This window comes from Neopsephotus bourkii, unplaced genomic scaffold (assembly GCF_033783945.1).
Source record: "Neopsephotus bourkii isolate Nb327-2 ecotype Australia unplaced genomic scaffold, CSIRO-AGI_Nbou_v1 NB_1825, whole genome shotgun sequence".
In the NCBI taxonomy this organism is placed as follows: Eukaryota; Metazoa; Chordata; class Aves; order Psittaciformes; family Psittacidae; genus Neopsephotus; species Neopsephotus bourkii.
Window position 1 is genome coordinate 3550455 of NW_026902298.1, and position 19861 is coordinate 3570315.

Genomic DNA, 19861 nt, shown 5'->3' on the forward strand with positions numbered 1-19861 from the left:
TACCTGTACAAACTGATTGAACACGACTTTCAGGGCATATTATGGGCTACAGGAGCCCAGCTTTGGCATCACAGCATCTCATAAAACATGGTCTGTAGAGGGTGATCTGAGGTGCATTAGTTACATAAAATCTGCATACAGTAAATAGAAGTGTTGAGGGAATTCAGTTTTTCCGTGCTAAGCAGGGAGCTTGGCCAAATGCATCCTTAATGGAGCTCCATTACAGAGCATGGCAACACCTTTACAGTGGATTAGGTTCACTCACTCTGCCTTTTCCCTGCATTGTTACTTTTTCAGTCAAAGCCAACCTGGAATCACTGATAACAATCAGGACAACCCATCTGCCACTGCATTCCCAAGCCTCCGGCTGACCACCTTCTTTCTCCCAGACTTTAACCTTCCTGACCCTTCGGTCATACTGTCTTTTCAAGGGAAGGGGTGAAAAATGTCCTTTCCACAAATGGCAGCCTAGTGGTTAGGGCATTTTATGAAGACAAGAGAGTTCTGTCTTTGAATCCATTCATTCTGTTAAAGGAACTGCATTTGTATCTTCCACTTCCACAGTCAATGGTTTGGCAAAATCTTGACTTTCCCATACTCAGGTAAATCTCTAACCACTAGAATATTATATTAAATAGTAAATATTATTCCTATTTTTGATTGACAATAGCTTTTCCTATTGTGTTTTTTTCTGTATTCACTTTTGTGTATGTTTGTTAGGCATATTCAGAGCATAATAAGATTGACCCATATAGGGCTTTAATGCAGTCTGAATATTTCTCTGCTTTAAATGTGAATCCCATAAATGTTTAAATGAGAGTGAGACATCCTGTTCATAAATACCTGATAGCAAATGTAGTCTAAAATACTTGGTCTACTGAAGGGAGAAGGAACTCTATATTTTGCAGCAAGGCCTTGGTGTTTCAAATCCATCTAAGTCCATTTTAGGCCTTAAAAATATTCAGTCTGAATCTTATTCTCAGCTTTGAGCAACTGGTCAGTCTCCACAAAGTTTTGTAATAGGCTGTAGTCAATACTCTTTTACCTTACTTTACTTCAAGTGACTACCAAAGAGGTAAGATTAGGAATGGTTCTGATTTTCGGGATCATATGAAGCTTCTGAATAGTGATCATCAAGAAAGTCCAAAGCAATTGCAATCACAGTCAGCTGTATCTAAAACAAGTCACATGGGATTTTATACTGCTGTAGAGCTCTCAGAGCTGCCATTTCCTCCCAAAAAACCCTTAAACTAGCAGGATATTTTAAAGACAATATCAATGATTAGCAAAGAAAATATCATAGTTAATTTGTGAGTCTCGCATTAATGAATTCATTTTGCTCCAAAATAAGAATTCCAGCTGCTGCAATGTAATATGGTGGATATGTCTTTATCTCACCAACAAAATGATGTTATTTCTAAAAATGTCTCTACTGTGGCACAATTCTTTGGGTATGACTATGCAATCCAGATAAATTAGTAGCCCAGTGAGCACCAAGGGCCTTGATTGCTCACACTGTATGCATGAAACATCACCAGGTTTGGTTGCTTTTACATGACGCAGTCTTGTAGGCTTTCACCCTAACAGGTCCCCATACAACCTCACGCTACTTGTTTTGGACATGCAACACTATTCTTGTTGGATCACTATTCTTGCCATGCTATAAGACATGGCCTGTGGGGCTGAGACATACTGTTCACGTTACTTGAGCCACTTGGAAGAGGAAGAATACCACATTCAGCAAGTAATTCTTTCTCAGGGCCACAGGGTGTGACATTGGCTTAAAGCAACTCTGAGCCCCGTGCTGAAGAGTGTGGATTGTATATGCCTTGAGCACTGAGGTTGCAAACCAGTTGGCAGTACTGAGCACCCTCTGGTGCAGATAGGTCTAAATGCATGAATGTAATAATGCACCTACATCCTTTTACAATTAACTTCTTTTAGTAAAAGTGTCCAGATTGAAAAGAGATCTTCAAGACAAAGGTCTCAGACTGGAGTAAATTTAATAGACAGTGAAACCATACATCTGGGTTATGTTGATTTAGAAATGTCAGGGTATTTTTACATAGATGTCAAGAGTTTAAAGAGCTGCTTCCCCGCTCCCAGTTCAATTATTTCACATATGCCCCACACTTTCTGTTCAACCTCTGCCTTGTGAGGGCCAGTTTCATGGCATTTGCAGCAAAGATGCGCTGTTGTTTCTAATCTTGTTTCTCTTCAAAATTCTGCAGACATTGCAAAAGGCCCAGCAGCTGTTGCTTTAAAATGCAGATAACTAGGACACAATGCCACTCGCGGGTGCCATCATTACAGACCCCTGTTACTGTTACTGTTTTCTGTCAGCTAGAAGTTAATCACTTCATTTTTACCCTGTCAATCATTTCACAGGAGACAAGAACAAAGATATCTTTAGGGCATGCATAGCATCCTTTTTCTCCAAGGCATTTTTTGCATCAACGGTATGATGATTTTTCTCTTATTTGGTTTATTATGAGGTGCAAGCATATAAAAATATTCCTTAACAAATTTCTTTAGATTGCTGCTTCAGCATTTATTTAACATCCAATTTAATAGTTTATTTTCCCTAGAAAAGAAAACATTTTTACCAATAGCATTGAGAAACACTTACTGGGAAATTACCCTTCTGCTCATATCTTTACCCAAAGGCAAAAGGATCTAGATTTGTAGTGGGAGATTTTCTCTAAAAATGAGGAATATTTGGATTAACTGCAGAAAGAGATATTGTGGTGTATGGGGACATTAGATGTTCTCTGCAGTTTGGTTAAAATCCTAGTGTTACTGTGCCAGGTTAGAAAGATGTGCATGCATTCACCATCTTGTAAACCTAAGGAAGTAGGTTTTGCAATTATCGTATACAATAAGCCTTGTACAAGTAAAATTGTACCTCAAATAAAAATGACACTGTAGTTTTTAATGAAAACAATGAATCAGTAAAATCTGTCTTTCAGAAAGATTTTTCAGTGCCCTTAAATCTGTGATGTGTTTTCAGTCCTCGTATTCGTCGTAATCATAGAATCACAGAATGGTTAAAGATCATCTAGTTCCAACCCTGCTGCCGCGGGCAGGGACTAATCATACCACACTGCTCAGTAGTAGAAAACCAAAAGACAAATGGGGTTTCAGCTTGAATTCCTTAGCTGGTTTCCACAAATATGGAAAGCTGTCTTTCAAGCAGATTGTCACAAGCCAAATGACTCTGTTTCACGTTATGCAGATCAAATCAAAGCCCCAGTGATGTAGGGTGAATGTGCGAAGGTGAACATGGCCACCAAACTCAGCAAGACCAATGGTTCTTCCCAACCATTATTCATCTCAAAGAGTACCTGACAGCAGATATTCCAATACTATCAAATAGCCTTGATAGATTTTTCTCTTCTTTGGCAGAATTTTTTTAGACCCACTTAAGTTTTCAGACTCTACAACATCCACTGGTTAATTGCATCCTGTATATTATCTGTTAGTGGTTAAATTCTGATACCCTCCATTTCCTGTATTGTGAGAACAGTGAACAAGTGTCCCCTATTCCCTCTTCCCTGAAATTTGTAACTTCATTAACTTTTATTGCACTCTTTTCTTAGTCATCTTCTTTACAGCTGAGAAGACTTACTCTGTATCATCTGCCCCTGTAAGAAAATTGCCCTTACTGGCCTCTCTGCTCCTTCCCTGCCTTTTGCAGGTTCTCCTCAGGATGAAGAATCAGGACTGTCTGTAGTGAGTGTGTGTAGGTGTCTGTTTCATGGTATAATAACAATGATTTCTGTTTGGTTCTTCATTCATTTCCATAAATTGTAGGTGCAGATTTGCTTTTTTCACCACTGCTGTGCATTGAATTAATGTTTTCCTATAAAAACTGAGAAATAGAATAGTTATAGAAGAGAAAATAGAGAAAGTGTTTCTTCCCTGGGGAGTAATTGCTTGGCTGGTGTGTATCAGTATGTACATCTACAAAGGAGTGATATTCCCCATGCCTCGCTTTGCATTTATTGATGCTGAATTTCATCAAGTATTTTACCATCCAGTCGCTTGTCATTTTGAAATCCTTTTTCAATTTTCTCAGTCATTTTTTGGGTTTGCTACCCTGATGCCTCAGTGTCTTCAGTAAATATTGCCTTATTTTTCACTGCCTTTTCTAGATCACTTAAGGGAATTCCTTTATTGCAAAAATAAAGCCTTCTTTGTTATTCTCTGCTTGCTATCCTTTAAACATTTACTAATCCTTTATTCCTCGACCACTCTATCTTTTATATTGTATGAGTAAGGCTTTCATAAGCTTTCTGGAAATCTGTTATTCCTGGTCCATGAGATTACTGTTCCTCTAACAAGGTTAAGTAGATCTACCTGTTACTCAAGTTAAATTAATTTGTGGTCTCCCTTTAAAAAATGGCTTTGTATTTGCCACTTGCACACATTTCAGTCATTTATCTCATCCTGGTAATTTATTACTATTCATTTTATTGATTTGCTGTTAAACTTTGTCTACTGACACATCAAGAGCAGATGGTTCCATTGATTTGACAGGTCTGAAAGGCTCTTCTGTGGGTTCATCCTGTAGTTGATTGTAAATAATTCATTTAGCTTTATTGCTTTGGCCTTTTCATTCCTGAGCTTTCTTATTACACCCCAATGCCCTGTGTAATTGGTATTTAGTATCTGAATGCCACACAATCCTGACTGCAGTTACCTTCACTATTCTCCTTCATGGCAGGGAAATGCCATACATCCTTTGCTTTATAAAGACAGAGGCAGTGTCCCAGAGACAGGCATGGGGTCAAGGATGCTGAGTAATGAAACATGTTTGCAGGTCCTCAAAATTGTCTCCAGCTTTGAACACAGAACTCCCAAGAACCAATCTCACTGACTAAAAAGTATCAGCTTTAAGGAGGAAGATGAATTAGGTGCCAAGGACTGGATTCATGTCAGCAAGTACATTGAGTGTTGGGATACCTACAGTAGGCAACCAGAAAAGCTGAGAAGAGACATGTCTGAAGCTCTGGCTTCTGTTGGTCTCTGTGATTCTGAGCCAGAAGGGAGACCTTGCTGCCAGCCTTCTTTTGGTGCCCACCTCTTGCTCTAATATGAGTTAGGTATCGCAGTTCCTTCAGGCTGGTCTTCCATGAGCTGCCAAAAAAGCATTTGAGGAGGTAGAAGAGTATGCCAGAGGTGCTGACAATAATGTCTTAAGGCCAGGACAGCCTTTCTTTGTCATGTTTTGTACCCCCATTGTGAAAGGATTTGAGGGAGCACATCCTCTTCTCTTAGGTGTCCCTGCAGGATATGGCAATGCAGAGCCGTGCCTGCCCAAGCATCTGCTGTTCTCTAACAGTGGGTGAGTCTGATCTTGGGCATAGGCTCACGCTCGAGGTTTGCTGAAAACAGACATCTCATCTCCGTCATTGCATGCAGGAGATCCCTTGGTCTTGTGTAAAGGGAGGAATATTAATAGTAAGTCTTAAAAGCAAATCAAGAAAAGGAAAAATCTCAACCCACCTCACTAAAAACCAGTAGTGCAATGGGACTGATAAATTAGTGCAGTAAATTACTGCTACAGCTGCAGGAGATACAGAGATTTTCAGATGTGGCCCTGCTATGTGGGAGACTTGGGAAGATATTAGAAATTACCCCTCAGAGGCAGTCACATGCTGCAGTGAGGGTTTGCTTAATAAATGACTTCCTGTAAAGAAGATAGTGCTTGTACTATTAAAGGAAGAGAAGCTCAAGCTCTTAACTTCAGATTTTGAGATCATAAGGCAAAGGAATTTTTGAAGATAAATTGAGTTTTGTACAGTCTGCTTTTTTCATTTATATTTACTTCATTACACTGCATCTTGTACTGACTTGCTTTTTTTATATATAAAAAATGAAAGTTGTTCATCGCAATACAAACTCATGCTGGTTTAGAGTCTTTCCAGTAACTTGATTCACTTTATAGAGCTTACTGACAGAACTGCAGTGATAAATCAAAGCTATGAAAAGGAAACATTTCGTACTTTGCTAGAGAAACAGATATTTGCTTAGTTGATGTTTGATGGGAAATACTAAGTTAATGAGATAGAGACAGAAGGAAAACCATTAAAAAGATGTCATTTGCACTGCTAGCCAGAAGTTGTGTTAAACAACCCAATGAAGTTTAATCCTATAAGGCCAGAGGTAGGAATGATAGAGTTGAACATAAGAGAAATGTTTAGATATTGATGTAGTGAAATGATTTAACAGTCGCACATCTGGGAGTGCTGTGGTCAATCTACAGATTTAGGCACATATGCAAAAGGTGTTCTGAAACTCCTAATTACACTATTTATCATAGAGTCATAGAATACTTAGGGTTGGAAAGGACTTTAAGATCATCTAATTCCAACCTCCATTTGTTGCTGTATAATGCAGTGCAGCACTTTTTATGCTATAGCAGCTTTCAGACCGCCAAAATAATCCTGAGCATCAAAGACAGTCCTTGATCAGGAGACACAGGGTAGCTGTAGTCAAAAGTATTGTGATATAGCATTGGGCTTAACACTTACACGGAAACTCCACAGCTCTACAGTAATTGTCCTTCCATGGCCCCTGTGAGGTTTACCAGTTCCCTGAGGCATCTGGCAGTCCATGAGCCCATGCCTGTGCAAGATCCTGGGTGCTGGGAATTGTTCTCCCACTAACTGACTTGTAAGAGTCATCACCTACATGCAGGGAGAACTCAGCAATCTGAAGAGTTCAGTCTAATTCTCCTTAAGCTGCAAGTTTTCATAATTTGTCCCCTTCAGGCATTTCAAGTGTTTGATTCCTTTTCCATCTGGATTGCTTTGTTCCTTTTTTTTTAAACACTGAAAATTTTCCATGTCTTTTCTCCTGTGGGCACCAATGCGAGTCTTGCAGGCAATATTGGCTTCCCACCTTCTGTATCTATTTTCCTCTATAAAAGTGACATCAATTCTGATATGCAGCTACCCTGGCTCAGAAGAAAGGTCCATCTAGCCAAGTGTACTTTCTGTGACAGTGGTTAACAGCAGATGTTTAGGAAACATATAGCAACAGTGGACATATGGGCTGACCCTCTCCCTGTTACACACCACAGCCTTCTCCAAAGAGAGCTTCCTTGCTCAGCCCCTAAATCACTCACTAAACTGCATTGCTGTTTCCATGTTGGAAGGGAAAATATATGAAGTTCCTTGCAAATGAGGCTGTAATATACTAAAAAAGACTAAGAATTGGTCCAGACAAAAAAATCTCATTGGTGACTATTTCAGTCTTCATCACGAGAGGTGAGAGGAAAACAACTTTTTTTTTTTTTATGACAGAATAGACATTTGTTTGTTCACTTTCTTGCTGGTTTGGTTTTGGGTCTCTATTCTGTTATTCAGTGAGACTCAATTCATTTTAATGGCACAGGTTTTGTACAAGGAAATGCTAAATGACAGTGTAATTTACACTGCAGGCTCTTCTGACAAGATGTGTAGCTTCAGTAGATGCTTTCTTCTATTGAAGTCAGAGAGATTTCACACTTTATGTTTAATTTACCCATCACAGGCATTGATATAGCCACTTTACGATACTCTCTGAGTACTTCACAATACTCTCCTTAAGTATTCTTAATTTAAAAGTAGGCACACAGGTCATCAAATCAGAGAAATATTCACACCACTTGTATCAGCTTGTCTTTCCAATTTAATGTCTATTCTCTGAATTCTTCCTTTCCCATAGGTACAGAGAGCTCTCCTCTAGGGAGCTTTGATTCCTCTGATAATCTCTGCACTGCACCTTTTCTTTTTTTCTCCTGAAATATGAAGAGAAGAAAACCCTCTCAATTTATAACTTTAAGTATGTGTAATCTGCTTGAAATTGGTCAGATTACTCAAATGCTAAAGAAAATTAGTTTCAAGAGCCTAACTCAAGAGACTGCTGTTACTACTTTGCCTAAACTTAGAACATGGCTTTTGATATACGTTTCCCATCTACAATTAATTGCTAGTAGGGGTTCATGGGGCTTTTTCTGCAGGACAGAGGAATATGTTAAAATCAAGGTGAGCTTAAGCCAGTATAGGTAGAAACTTTCCATGGCAGGGAAAGGGAGAAGAACACAGCTGGTTTTGCTGGAAGATTTATATTTAGGCTTTTCATTGCCACAAGACTCATTTTAAATGAAGGCATTAGAAGGAAGGGTCCCAGCTCTGTTTCTCAGTGTCCTTGCTTAAATGAGGGATTAGACACAGAATAAGGAAGTGTCATACGGAAAACGTCATCAAAACTCTGAGCTTCATTCAGGGTAGCAGAAAAAAATGGCTTATCCTAAGTCCTAGCACAATTCAGGAGCATGGAATAAAGTGCTTGTGTTACTGCACCAGACCATCCTCTTGTCAGCCTCGGAGCAGCTTAAGGCAAATGCTGTCAATCTTAAAGCTGCTTAGGGTAACATTTTCAAAGCGACTTAGCAATTCAGAGTCTAATCTTCATTGAAAGTCGACAAAACCTAGGCTCAGATGTGCTTAATTTACCTTTAAAAATGGGACGCAGGAACTTCTGATGTTACCCTTAATCCTGCTTTTGAGCATGTGAGAGCCAGGGATCCCAGGGAAGGAGGGTGTGGATAATGCAATGGATGGAATGATGGGCTACAAATACACATTACTGATGTTATTCTGGTCACAGTGGTTGATTAGCACGTTTTTCTTCAAAGTCTGTTTCTAATGTGGACTGACACCACACACAGTGAAACCACTGAATCTAACCATTAAGAAGAAGAAATAATCACAGTGTTTTGACACTGACCAGGTGACAACAAAAACCATTATTTTGATTTGCCCTTTATGTTTGTTTCTGCTTTTGCATATTCTGACATCTTATTTTCAAGCTTTTCTCCATTAGAATGCAACAGTAATGAAAACTGAGCTTCTGAAGTATCAATTTGGCTTCAGAAAATAAAGGTTTATAGAAAACATCATCTACTAGGAAAACATTCAACCCAATCATAGAATATAAGTCAGTGGGATACACCTCTTTATGGTAGGTAAGGGTTGACACAAAATAGCTCAAGGAATCCACAGGTGTGGTTGACCAAATACTACATCTCTTCTCATAGCTGCTCTTCCAAGCAAACTTTCTCTGTTATTCGCATTAAAGTTTAGAAGATTTCAGCTGAGTTTAGCTCAGGCCATTGGCACTGTTCTGTATGTATTGATTTCTATACAGTTCCACTATGTAAACCTGAAGCCTTTAGAGATTTCATGTTTGGCCTCATGAACCAGAGGTTATGTAGAGTTACTTGACCTTTGTGCAATAAAAGTACAGCTTTAGACTTTGATAGCATTTGGATTTTTGCAGAATCACCCTTCTTTAAGAACTAAGTCAAACTCAAGAATTAATTGCATTTCTTCCAGTCGAAGCTTGTGTTATAACACAAAGGACTCACTTTATCAGCAACCTCCCACTGATTGAGTAAACTCTTAACGACCTCCTCAAGTTTTGCCCTAGAGACAAAAAGGTGTTTATGATTTCTCAAACAGTTCCATCCAGCAGGGTTTATGGAGTTATTACGTTTCTCCACATAAGGCAGGAGAATTAATTTCCATAATAAGTTTCAGTGTTTTTCCATGGTGTAGTTCCTGCGTGCATGCTCCATTATTGCAGCAGAACCTCGTCAGCTGACACAGTAACAATGGAAATCTGACTTCTGACTCTTTCATTGGCAAAAGACAACACTCAAGGCCAAGCAGAAACCATTACTAAGAAAAAGCTGCTGCAAACAAGTATCTCAACTCTCCCAAAATGCCCTCATTCATCAAAGGTAGAACAGCCAACATTCTGCCTCATTTAATACTTTATCCTAGTTTTGCCTGTCTACACTTTCTCAATAGCCAGAGAAAAATTTTCTTTTCAGAAACTATTTCTAAAGCTTAGAATGCATAAAGAGATTTGTTTTTATATGAACAAAAGAGTACTTCCATGCTAGCAAGAACTGCAGACTTCCCCACCTCTTACACCTCTTGCAACAGAAGTAAGAGTATTCTGACTGAAAATGCTCCAGTCTTGCATGTTGATTTCTGAAGGGAACAAAAAAAGAAAGAAGCATTAATACTCCATTTTGCTGCCATTTTGGCTGGAGGAGTGTTTTTCACATAGGCATTATGCTTAGTCCATCTTTTACCACTCTTTTTGTCAACATTGTGTTCAAATTATACAAATCATAAATGTGGTTTGTTTTTCCATAGGAAGGCTTTCTCTTACTTTAACTGTCCAGATGTCTGATATCCTTGTCCAGAAACACAAAGAAGCCATCATATATCTGGCTGGTAGTAATAATTATGTTATCAGTAGGGTTCTTTGGTGTGCTGAAAAATTCTTTTTGTTTATAACCCAGTGGAAGCACAATTAATTCTGTGGGCAGCCTGGCCTTGATGTAATTTTCAAAGGTGCTAAGGGATATGGGTCATGATTAGGTCTAAGAGAAAGCAATTGCAAACTACAGGGTATTTGAGACAACTACCCACATAAAAAACAACTAGCCTGAGAGCTGCTGCAATGTTTAGAACTATTGTAGAGCAATGACTTAAAAAAAATCAATTCAGTGCTTTTTTATAATGTATTATATATTAGAAGTAGCATGCATTTTGGAGAAGGCAAGGAGGGGGTGGCCACAGGCTGTGCTCCACTGTCACAATGTGCCCTTTAGGTTGCATTGTCTTTGAAATAAATATTTCTTTTTGCTTATTTTAATTTATATTATTTTTATTTTATTTATTTTATTTTTATTATTTGAATTTAATTCTATTTTTCATTTTATTTTCCCTCAGGGGAAAATTCCCAAATGAATATTCTTAGACAGCAAATAGGTTACTATTTCTTTAAAACTAAGAATCACTGAATTACTTTTTGGCTCCTATGTCAAACTATGCAACCCCCAGGTTGCAATTTCAGGTGAATTACCCATTTGTTAAAGTATCCCTGATTTGACATCCAGTCGAATTTCTTTTCTGGGTATGGATAATGCTAAATGTCACAACACAGGAATTTGTACTGAGGAACTGCAGATTCCTCAGACAGAAACCAGAGATTCAGTCAAGCAGCAGCTTCACTTAGTCTGAATGGGAAAAAAGAAACAAACCTAAGACAACGAATGAACAAAACACCTTAGAACAAACCTGATCCAAGTTTTACAGTGTGTTGTGAAATTCAAATCTCACTCACAAGTTTGGGGCTTTATTACGAAATTTCACACAAAAAAATCAGTGTAATTCACTCCAGAACAGAGATGTTGTTGCAGATCTTCTCCAGTTTGTTAAAATACATAAGGCTAAACGTAGTCAGTCTTCTGTCCTAAGGTGGTCTCCCCGTTTTAAAGCAAAGCTCAAATATGCAAATCTGATATGCATTGAGTACAACACAGATGCATTAAAAAGCTTCCATACTTAAAAGAGATGAAACCAGCAGGCAGATTTACTGAGTCTATAAATTATGGAAAGGGTTGAGGCACATGCTCACAGTCTGATACTCTTCTCAGATGCTTGCAAGTAGAAGGGGAATTCTACTTGGCCTTTTTATGCCCTGTAAAATGCTAAAGAAACAAAAAATGGGTGCACCCTGGAATTAATTCCCCGTGTGCCAACACAAGAGATGTGAAAAAGCTTTGTCATCTCAAGCCATCTTTCAGGTCCTGCTGGAAGCCTTTAAAGCCAGGCAAACTTTGGAGTAAAATGAATTCTGACCATGTCCACAGCTGAAAGAATACAGCCATCAGTCCTTCCCCACTGTGGGCTGTGAGAGATATTGCCTTTAACATAGGACCTTGCATGCTGTTGCATAGCAAGACCATGAAACTGGAACATACTGATCGATACTTCTCAAAACATTGCCTTCCGTTTTTCAGTACAAAATAACTCATTTCCTGCAGAGAACATGAGCACTTGCTAAAGGCCTAGAAATGCCCATCAACAGCATAAACACTGGCTCATAGGACCTGACATTAAGAGTCATGGTCAGATCTGCAAAATGAACAGACTATGCCCTGAGAACAAATGCCAGTCCTCTTTCCTGCTGTGAACACCATAAAGAAAACCTCTCCCCCTCCTTGTGAAATGTTTCTGGAACTAATACTGCTGTCTCAAATCCTTTTTTAATTGAAGGCCATGGCATAACTCCCCACAAAATTCCCACTAGGAGCAAAATGATGAGGAATGACTTGGACTGAACGGAGAAATTGATGAATGAAGAAAATGGAAAAAGCTTGGGTGCAAATGAGCAGTGGGATTTGGTGTACTGCACGTGCCTTAGGGGCAGTTCTGTTCCCTCAGGTTCTACCTTAGTTCTAAGAGCTATGCTAAACTACACATGCCTGGGAGCATCATCTGTGGCCCAATGCAACAACTGTATCCCTTCCTTTATATCCTCCTGTCCACCATACTGTTGTGCTGCTGGGAATGGTCCCTGACCTGTGCTAACTTCCAAAAGGAATATCACATCCATGTCGCACTGCCCTGGCATGACTGAATGTGATAATACAGGTGCTGCTAACACTATCCTCAGCACAAACACAGTAACTAAGGTTGAGGGGATCAGCTTCATGAAGAGCTACAACATCATTAAGATAGGAAAAAACAAGAAAGGAAAAAGAACAGAAAGAAAAAGACAGAAATGAAAAGAAAAGCAAGGGAAAAGCAGCATCTTTGAGTTGTATGTACTAAGACATTTTGTTGAAACCACTTAGTTGTGGGATACTCCTAATAAAAGCTGTTCTTCAAAACAGTACCATCCCACTCTTTCAGTGGAGGTGACAGTGTACCACAGAATTGTTCCTTAGCACAGTGGCTAAGCACCTCAGAGCTTTCCACAGGTCACAAGGAAAAAACAACATTTTTGTATGCCCTACAGTACAGGGTTTACATAGGATTTACCTGTTCATCTTCTCCAGGTGGAAACAAAGATGGGAGCAAAGGTTGGACAATTTTACTGACATGTCACTATGTGAAAATTTAACCCTTTTAATAGCATCGTAATTGTGTTGCAATGGCTGCTCCTGTCACAGAGCTGCTATGCTCTCTGTTGTAGCTATAGCGATGAATTACACCAGGGTTTCTTTCATTTTCTTCTAATGTTTTCTGCAAGCTGAGCCTGCAAGTGGGTGGAAATACATCTATTACAGAGAGTGCAGAAAAGACAGCTATGGAACTTGGGGTCTGATTCTGACTATGATGCTGAATTACTGTCTAAAACCCGGCAACTTAAACCCCTGTGCACTGGATTTCTAGTGCAGGCGGTAGGACAGATGTTGAGAGAAGGCGAATAAAGTGTCTGTCCCTTGGGATGATGCAATAAAACCTGAGGTCTGAGAATCTCTGCTAAGGAAATTTTCAGGGAGAAGAGTAATATGCTTAAGTGGTGTGAATGCAGATACGCTGGCAGACTGCAGAAGAGTTAGGACTATTTACAGAAGCTGAAAATGTCTCTTGCGTTGTTGTCATTTCATAATCAAATGAATGGCAAAGAGCGGTCTGTAAATTTATGTGCAAACTCCCATCTGTGCCAGAAGAAGAGGAAAGTAATTTCAGAGATGCAAATAAAGCTGCCACACAGTACCTGAACCATATCAAATTGAGATGACTAACCATAGTGATAGTGGTATGGGAGTTGAAGATTTTGGGGTTTTGCACTGAGTATACAGAAGCATTCAGCAAAATATATTGCTGTGCTATAAATGCATCAATATCCCTTGTCAGGAAGATCATGAAGACTACTAACTTACAAAGAGTGTTTACAGCCTTAGCTGAAGAAGCTAAGTTTCTCTGTTAAATTCACTTTTCTGATAAAGGCTTAGAAAGATCACTCCGTTCTTCTGTACCTGTTTCATATGTAAAATGCTGGTAACAATACAGGCATGGTGGGTACCAATAGGCTATAATATATGGGATTTCACAATGAATTGATTTTCAATTTCCTTAAAGCCAATATATTTTCTCCTGTGTTAAATATTTATTACTCTAGCTGCAAGAATAGCTGTCATTCGAAATAGAAATTTATTGTGCAATGCAACTTAGCTTTTGGACATATCTCAACTGCTGAAGTATTTATGCTAAGTGGAAGAAAAAAATAATGCCCCCATTGAACTGGTCTTCACCGACATGTAGATGCCTCACTGCATGTTTGGCACGTATCTGAAGGGGGCCTATGGGGATGCTGAGGAGGGTCTCTTCATTAGGGACTGTAGTGATGGAACAAGGGTTAATGGGTTAAAACTTAAACAGGGGAAGTTTAGATTGGATATAAGCAGGAAATTCTTTCCTGTTAGGGTGGTGAGGCACTGGAATGGGTTGCCCGGGGAAGTTGTGAATGCTCCATCCCTGGCAGTGTTCAAGTCCAGGTTGGACAGAGCCTTGGGTGAGGTTGTTTAGTGTGAGGTGTCCCTGCCCATGGCAGGGGGGTTGAAACTGAATCTTAAGGTCCTTTCAAGCCCTAACTATTCTATGATTCTATTACAGCTTGGCAATGGCAGTGTTTTAATTTCAAACAATTTTTGAGCAATGAGGTTTTATACTGTTGTGAAATGCTGGTCTCATGTTTTACACTGATGTGGGCTCCTGAAAAATGATTAATCAGCACCCAAGCACAAAACCAAAGCCTATTAGGTTCTGTCCAAATTACTGCTGGATTAGCTTAGTGTAATGATCACTTCTCATGTCTGGAATAATATCAAGGTAGCAAGACTCACATAAGCATAAATATTTCTGATATCCAGCTTAGTCTAAATGTTTGCATCTTCTGCTTCACTTCTCAGAGGTGTGTTTCTTAATTTTCTACAAGCAGGAGGTTTTCACCAAAGAGGCAGCAGTGATGCTTAGCACTTGAATCACGCTTTTCACTTTCAAAATATTGTAGATATTAAACAGTTTTTCCCAAACTCATGAAAAAGCTGAGAATTGAGGGAAAAAAAGTTAAAGGTGTTAATGAAAATTTGGTGCATATACTTTGATAATCACCCCAATCCTATTGCTGTTTTCTAATTAGGGAACTAAGATGGACAAACCATGATTTCACTACATCTGTTTATCTAGCTTGTAGTGAGCTCTGTCCCCTATTTCAGAGTTTTATCTCAGAGTACTCGCTGTGCTTACTACACTTGTAACCTCAAATGTAGTAGTAGTAATGTAGTGTCATCTATCCTTTGTAAACCAGGCTGCTGCTGCTTGTGAAATGCACTGTCTAGACAATACCAAATGTGAATTTTCCCAGTGTTGGTGTCATGACGGCATTGGTGACAGCTCTAAAATGAAAGTTAAACAATTGAAACTGATTTCCTTTGTTATAAGAAATTGACTGTCCCAGTTCAAAAGTAGACTTCATCAGCTGACTGGGAAAAAGAGCCCTTACAGCCATGCAGAAAGCCTTGTAGAACTCTTGGTTCTGTACTATAGGATCAGAAAAAAAGGGCTGAACAATAATGTAAACAGCTAACTGGGGATATAAAACACCTGAAAGAGCTGCCCTTTAAAATCTGCTTCTATCAGTTGTAGAGAAGCTGTTAGTATCCAAGCCTGTCAGATAAGCAGCATCAGAAAGCTGTAAGATTATTGAGGTTATTATTCTTCAAAATTGCAGTAAAAGACACTAAAAATGAGTTAGGGCTCAGTGACTTGAAGAACTGTCTGAGCAACCTATGAATAAGCAGACTCAGCCATATGAAAACATACAGTCATGTCTGCACGTTCAGAAAGCTATTTAGCTCTGCTGAGCAGGCTCTCCAGTATCTGCACTATGTGTGCTTCTGCTCTGTGGAGATAACCTCTAACTCTTCACAAAGAAGCACAGCAACATAGGTTAAATCCTTTGTATGGTTTGAGTAATACTTCTTTGCTGGGTCTTTTTTGGACATATCATTTGGGAAGAGCACTTGTCTGGAGAGTTACAGCAGTTAGGTCCTGATCGTGCTGGTATTTCCTCAACTGAAAGGAAAATACAGTGCTCATATCTCAGAGAGTGGTAATGGGTGCTGTGTTTGAGGATGGGTCTTTTGCTGGACTGGGTTTCTTATATTCTCTCCTCAACACATTCTGCAAGGATACTACTACATTTTAGCCTTTTCTCTGATATTCCCCATGACATGGCAGAACCTAAGGTATCTAGCATACCTTAGGATGTTACCTGCTTAAAGAAGCTAGCATAGACCAAATACACTGCTGAGAGCTGAACTTGACTCTTACGAAAGTTTCCCTGCTTTAGGAATATAGTGTGGTCTCCTGTAAAACTGGGCTGTCATCGTCCAAATCCAGGAAAGCGCAAAGCAAAACATGCATCTTTTTCTGTCTGCCCTTCCCAGTTCCTTTGCCAAATGCAAGGTTTGGATACATTCATTTTCTATCCCTTCAGCTGACACTCAGCAGATGCGGATGTGTTATTTTTATACACATCTGCAAGACTGAGCGCAAACAGAGCTGAGTGCTGTTCATCAGGTAGAAAATTAGAAATGACATGTCTGCCTCTTAAATAGAGCTTGCTATTGGACATGTAGATATCAAATTTATACTTACAGCCTGAGCACTGAAAGGAGGAGGTGAGGATGAGCTTGCCTAGGTCTCTCTATCGCCCAAGGTAGTCACAGTCAAAGTTAACACTTCAACGTGCATTCAATGGTGCCTAGAGTGAAGGTCTCCATTTGTTTTATAGCTGGGCCAACTGCCAGCTTGCAAAAGTATGCTTTACAGAACCAGCAATGTTATCAAAGTTGTAAGCTTAAATAATGCTATGTAATCAACTTAAACCTGGCTCTCAATTTGAAATGTTTAGGAAAGAGCACTGAAGTCAACTTGCACGCAATTTTCATTTATTAATGGAGCAATCAACATCTGTAGAGCTTGCAGACACAAAATCTTTCGCTCAATGAAAATTGTGTTCAAGATTTCTCCTGTCTGAGATCTATAATCTCATTTTAATTAGCATTGCACACGACTGTTCCAATCAAAATAAGTCAGTGCCATCTGCATTCATTGTTAACATCAGCTAGCATGATAGCAGTCAGTGACTTTAAGTTAATACATGGGCTCTCAAGCACAAATGTCTGACAAAGAACACTGCCCCTTCTTTCTACTACTTAGCTTTTGAAACACCTCATTCATCTTAAAATTTGTCAAATACGGAGCATTTCCAGTTTGGCATCTGTTTTACATATGGGATATGGTAGCCTTGCATGTTCTCTGCAACAGAGGATATTGTCATTTGTTTGAAGTCATTTAATTATGTATGGACTCAGGATTGGATTACACCTGCCCAGTATTCTGCATGGTGGCCTACTGTGTGGTTAGAGGTTTGAGATGTTGACAGGCTTCCACAGCAAGGAACACAATTCAGTGTTTTTCAGTATTCAGTGAAGTGTTAAGACAATGGCTGTCCATAGAGTGGTAAAACTAAGACCACTGCATGCGGATAAGGACAATGCCAGCAGGATGATATGTTGAATGCCTGTTTGTGCCATTTCTCCAGAGATCAAGTGTCATTAATTGGTAAAGAAGAGGTGACTGATGACACTCAGCTGCTTCTGGATTTGTATGCTGCTTCATCATGTCCCCACAGAATGCCTTATTTGAGAAGGCAACAGATGAAACGCTACTGATAAGAATCCTTAATGAATGTAACTTACTAAGATATAGCCAAGTTTTTAAAGGATTTCCATTGCTAAATCTTTAATTTCTTCAAAGGTTACATTCAGTCCAAGAACATTTACCAAGAAAGGCACAAGCATATCTGATCCCATGGATTATGTAAAATTCAGCAGTCTTCATCCTCAGAGAGGGGAATTATCTTGGCTTTTCTGAAAGCATTAGTACATGACTGTAAACTCTTTAAGAGAAGACATATTCCAAATAGCATTCTTCCTCCTCCTCCTAAACCCAACCTTTCATGCAGACTGAGTGCTTCCAAGAGCTTTGAAATTGTTTTGGTTGTGCAGTTACAACTCTGGTAATTTTTCAAGTTCTCTCATTATAAGTGGTAACCTTGAGTGTTTTAAATCTACCCATAAAGCTGCCATAATCACTGTCTGCAATTGCACTAAAATGCACAACAATTAATTATATCAAATCCTTCTCACAGAAGTGTTTATCGGTGAAGAGATTGCCATGACTTTATTTCTGACAATAAAAGAACAGGAATTATTATACACCCCTTGGGACCTTACTGATCTAACAGTTCGGTAGTCAGGTTTATAGTCATATTATTTTTCCTATAGGAAATAAACATCAGTTCTTGAGAGGCATCTTCTTTAAACAATATTTTACTTGGGAAAAATATTTTTTCCCATAAGAAACCAAGATCTGGATTTTCAGCTAGGTAGCTCCAATGAGCAACCTGTACTGATGTACAGCCCTGTTGGGATTCATGTGCAGGGGCTTCCCTTGAGAAACTGGAATACGTCTACCTTGAAGACTGCTTGTGTAGGTGCCATGCATAGGACTGGACAAGGCTGAGAACTCGTATCACTGTACTTGGTATTACAGAGCTCAGGAAAGGCGGAAAATCCTTCCCAGGACCTGGGTTGAATACTTAGGCAGTAAGATCGTGCTAAAATATGCTTGGCCACAGTTTGATAGCCAGGTAACTTAAAGCTAAACCTCAATTTGTGTTTATGGAGTCCCTAAATGTATATATGCATCCTATATTAATATACTTGTCCTAAACATGGGATTTTTTTTGTATAGGCAGACCTCTTCAAACTGGAAGTCCTCTTCAAACTGGTGAAAAATGTCTTCAATATCAAAGAAAAGAGCTAGGGCTGCTTGAGTGGGTGCTGCAGTACAGAGAGACAGTGGCAGAATGGTGCTGTGTGCACCCCAAGTTCATTTGGAGGGGTCTGTATCAGACTAGCACTACTCTGGTCAGGGTACCTTTCAGTTTAGCTTTGGATTTCAGGAATCCAATATGTGCAGCTTAACACAGCTCCAGGGTACGAACCAAAGCATTGGAGTAGGAATAATCAATAGATTCCCTTTGAAAGCTCACTTCTGGTCTGGACTAGATGCTCGTATAGGTGCATCCATTCACCTGAAGAAATGCATTACCCTGAGCATGGTTTTGGTCCCTTGTGTTTAGTCCTTCTAAAGCATCCGTCTGTCTGAGCACAAGCGAGTGTGAGGAAAGGACACATTGAGCAGCCACAAACTGTTGTTGGCAAGGTGACAAGAGGGGGTTCTCAATTCCGGGTTTATTTACTAGATCCTCTGGTATGGCAATTGTTCTTCATGAAGTGAAACAATAAATAACATACTTTATGATTCCGCTTCTCTTACAAAAAAACAGTGTTCCATGAAGATTATCTTTACAGTGGGAGTTTTTCCTCCAAGCAAGGTCTTTCCCTTTGGAAAGGAGCAAGGGTTAGCTGTAACAGAAAATATGACAAATTGTTCAGAAGTAAATGTTCCCAAGGCTGATATAATCAGCTGTCTTCATATCTTTGTTTCCTTTCACAGAGCCATGTTTGACTATGACAAGAGCAAAGACAGTGGCCTCCCAAGCCAAGGACTCAGCTTTAAGTATGGAGACATCCTTCATGTCATCAATGCCTCGGACGATGAATGGTGGCAAGCGAGGAGGGTCACTCTGGAGGGAGACAGCGAGGAGATGGGAGTTATACCCAGCAAGAGGAGGTGAGTGCTGCCTCCTTCTTCCTACCTCCTTAGCCATGATGATATTCCATTTTATTCCAAAGACCTACAGAAAAAAATGAGGAAAGTAGAGGAAATTCCCACAGCTTATTTCAAAAGTTGGAAGAGATGATTTTTACTGTGAAATTTAAAGAGCTCAGACGGTTTAACTTTGCTCAAAATAAATCCAAAAGGTGATTCAGTTATAGAGGATTAGTAACTTCACAAAGAAA

General features: G+C 39.4%; 1 protein-coding gene across 39 annotated transcripts in view; it reads left to right on the top strand.

The window, feature by feature from the left end:
- Positions 1 to 19861, top strand: part of DLG2 (discs large MAGUK scaffold protein 2) — a 1002605-nt gene that overhangs the window by 929700 nt on the left and 53044 nt on the right. For all 39 annotated transcript variants that reach the window (XM_061343348.1, XM_061343335.1, XM_061343334.1 and 36 more), the window contains one exon: positions 19455 to 19631. In XM_061343348.1, the coding sequence (XP_061199332.1) occupies positions 19455 to 19631 (177 nt within the window). The remainder of the gene's footprint in view (positions 1 to 19454; positions 19632 to 19861) is intronic.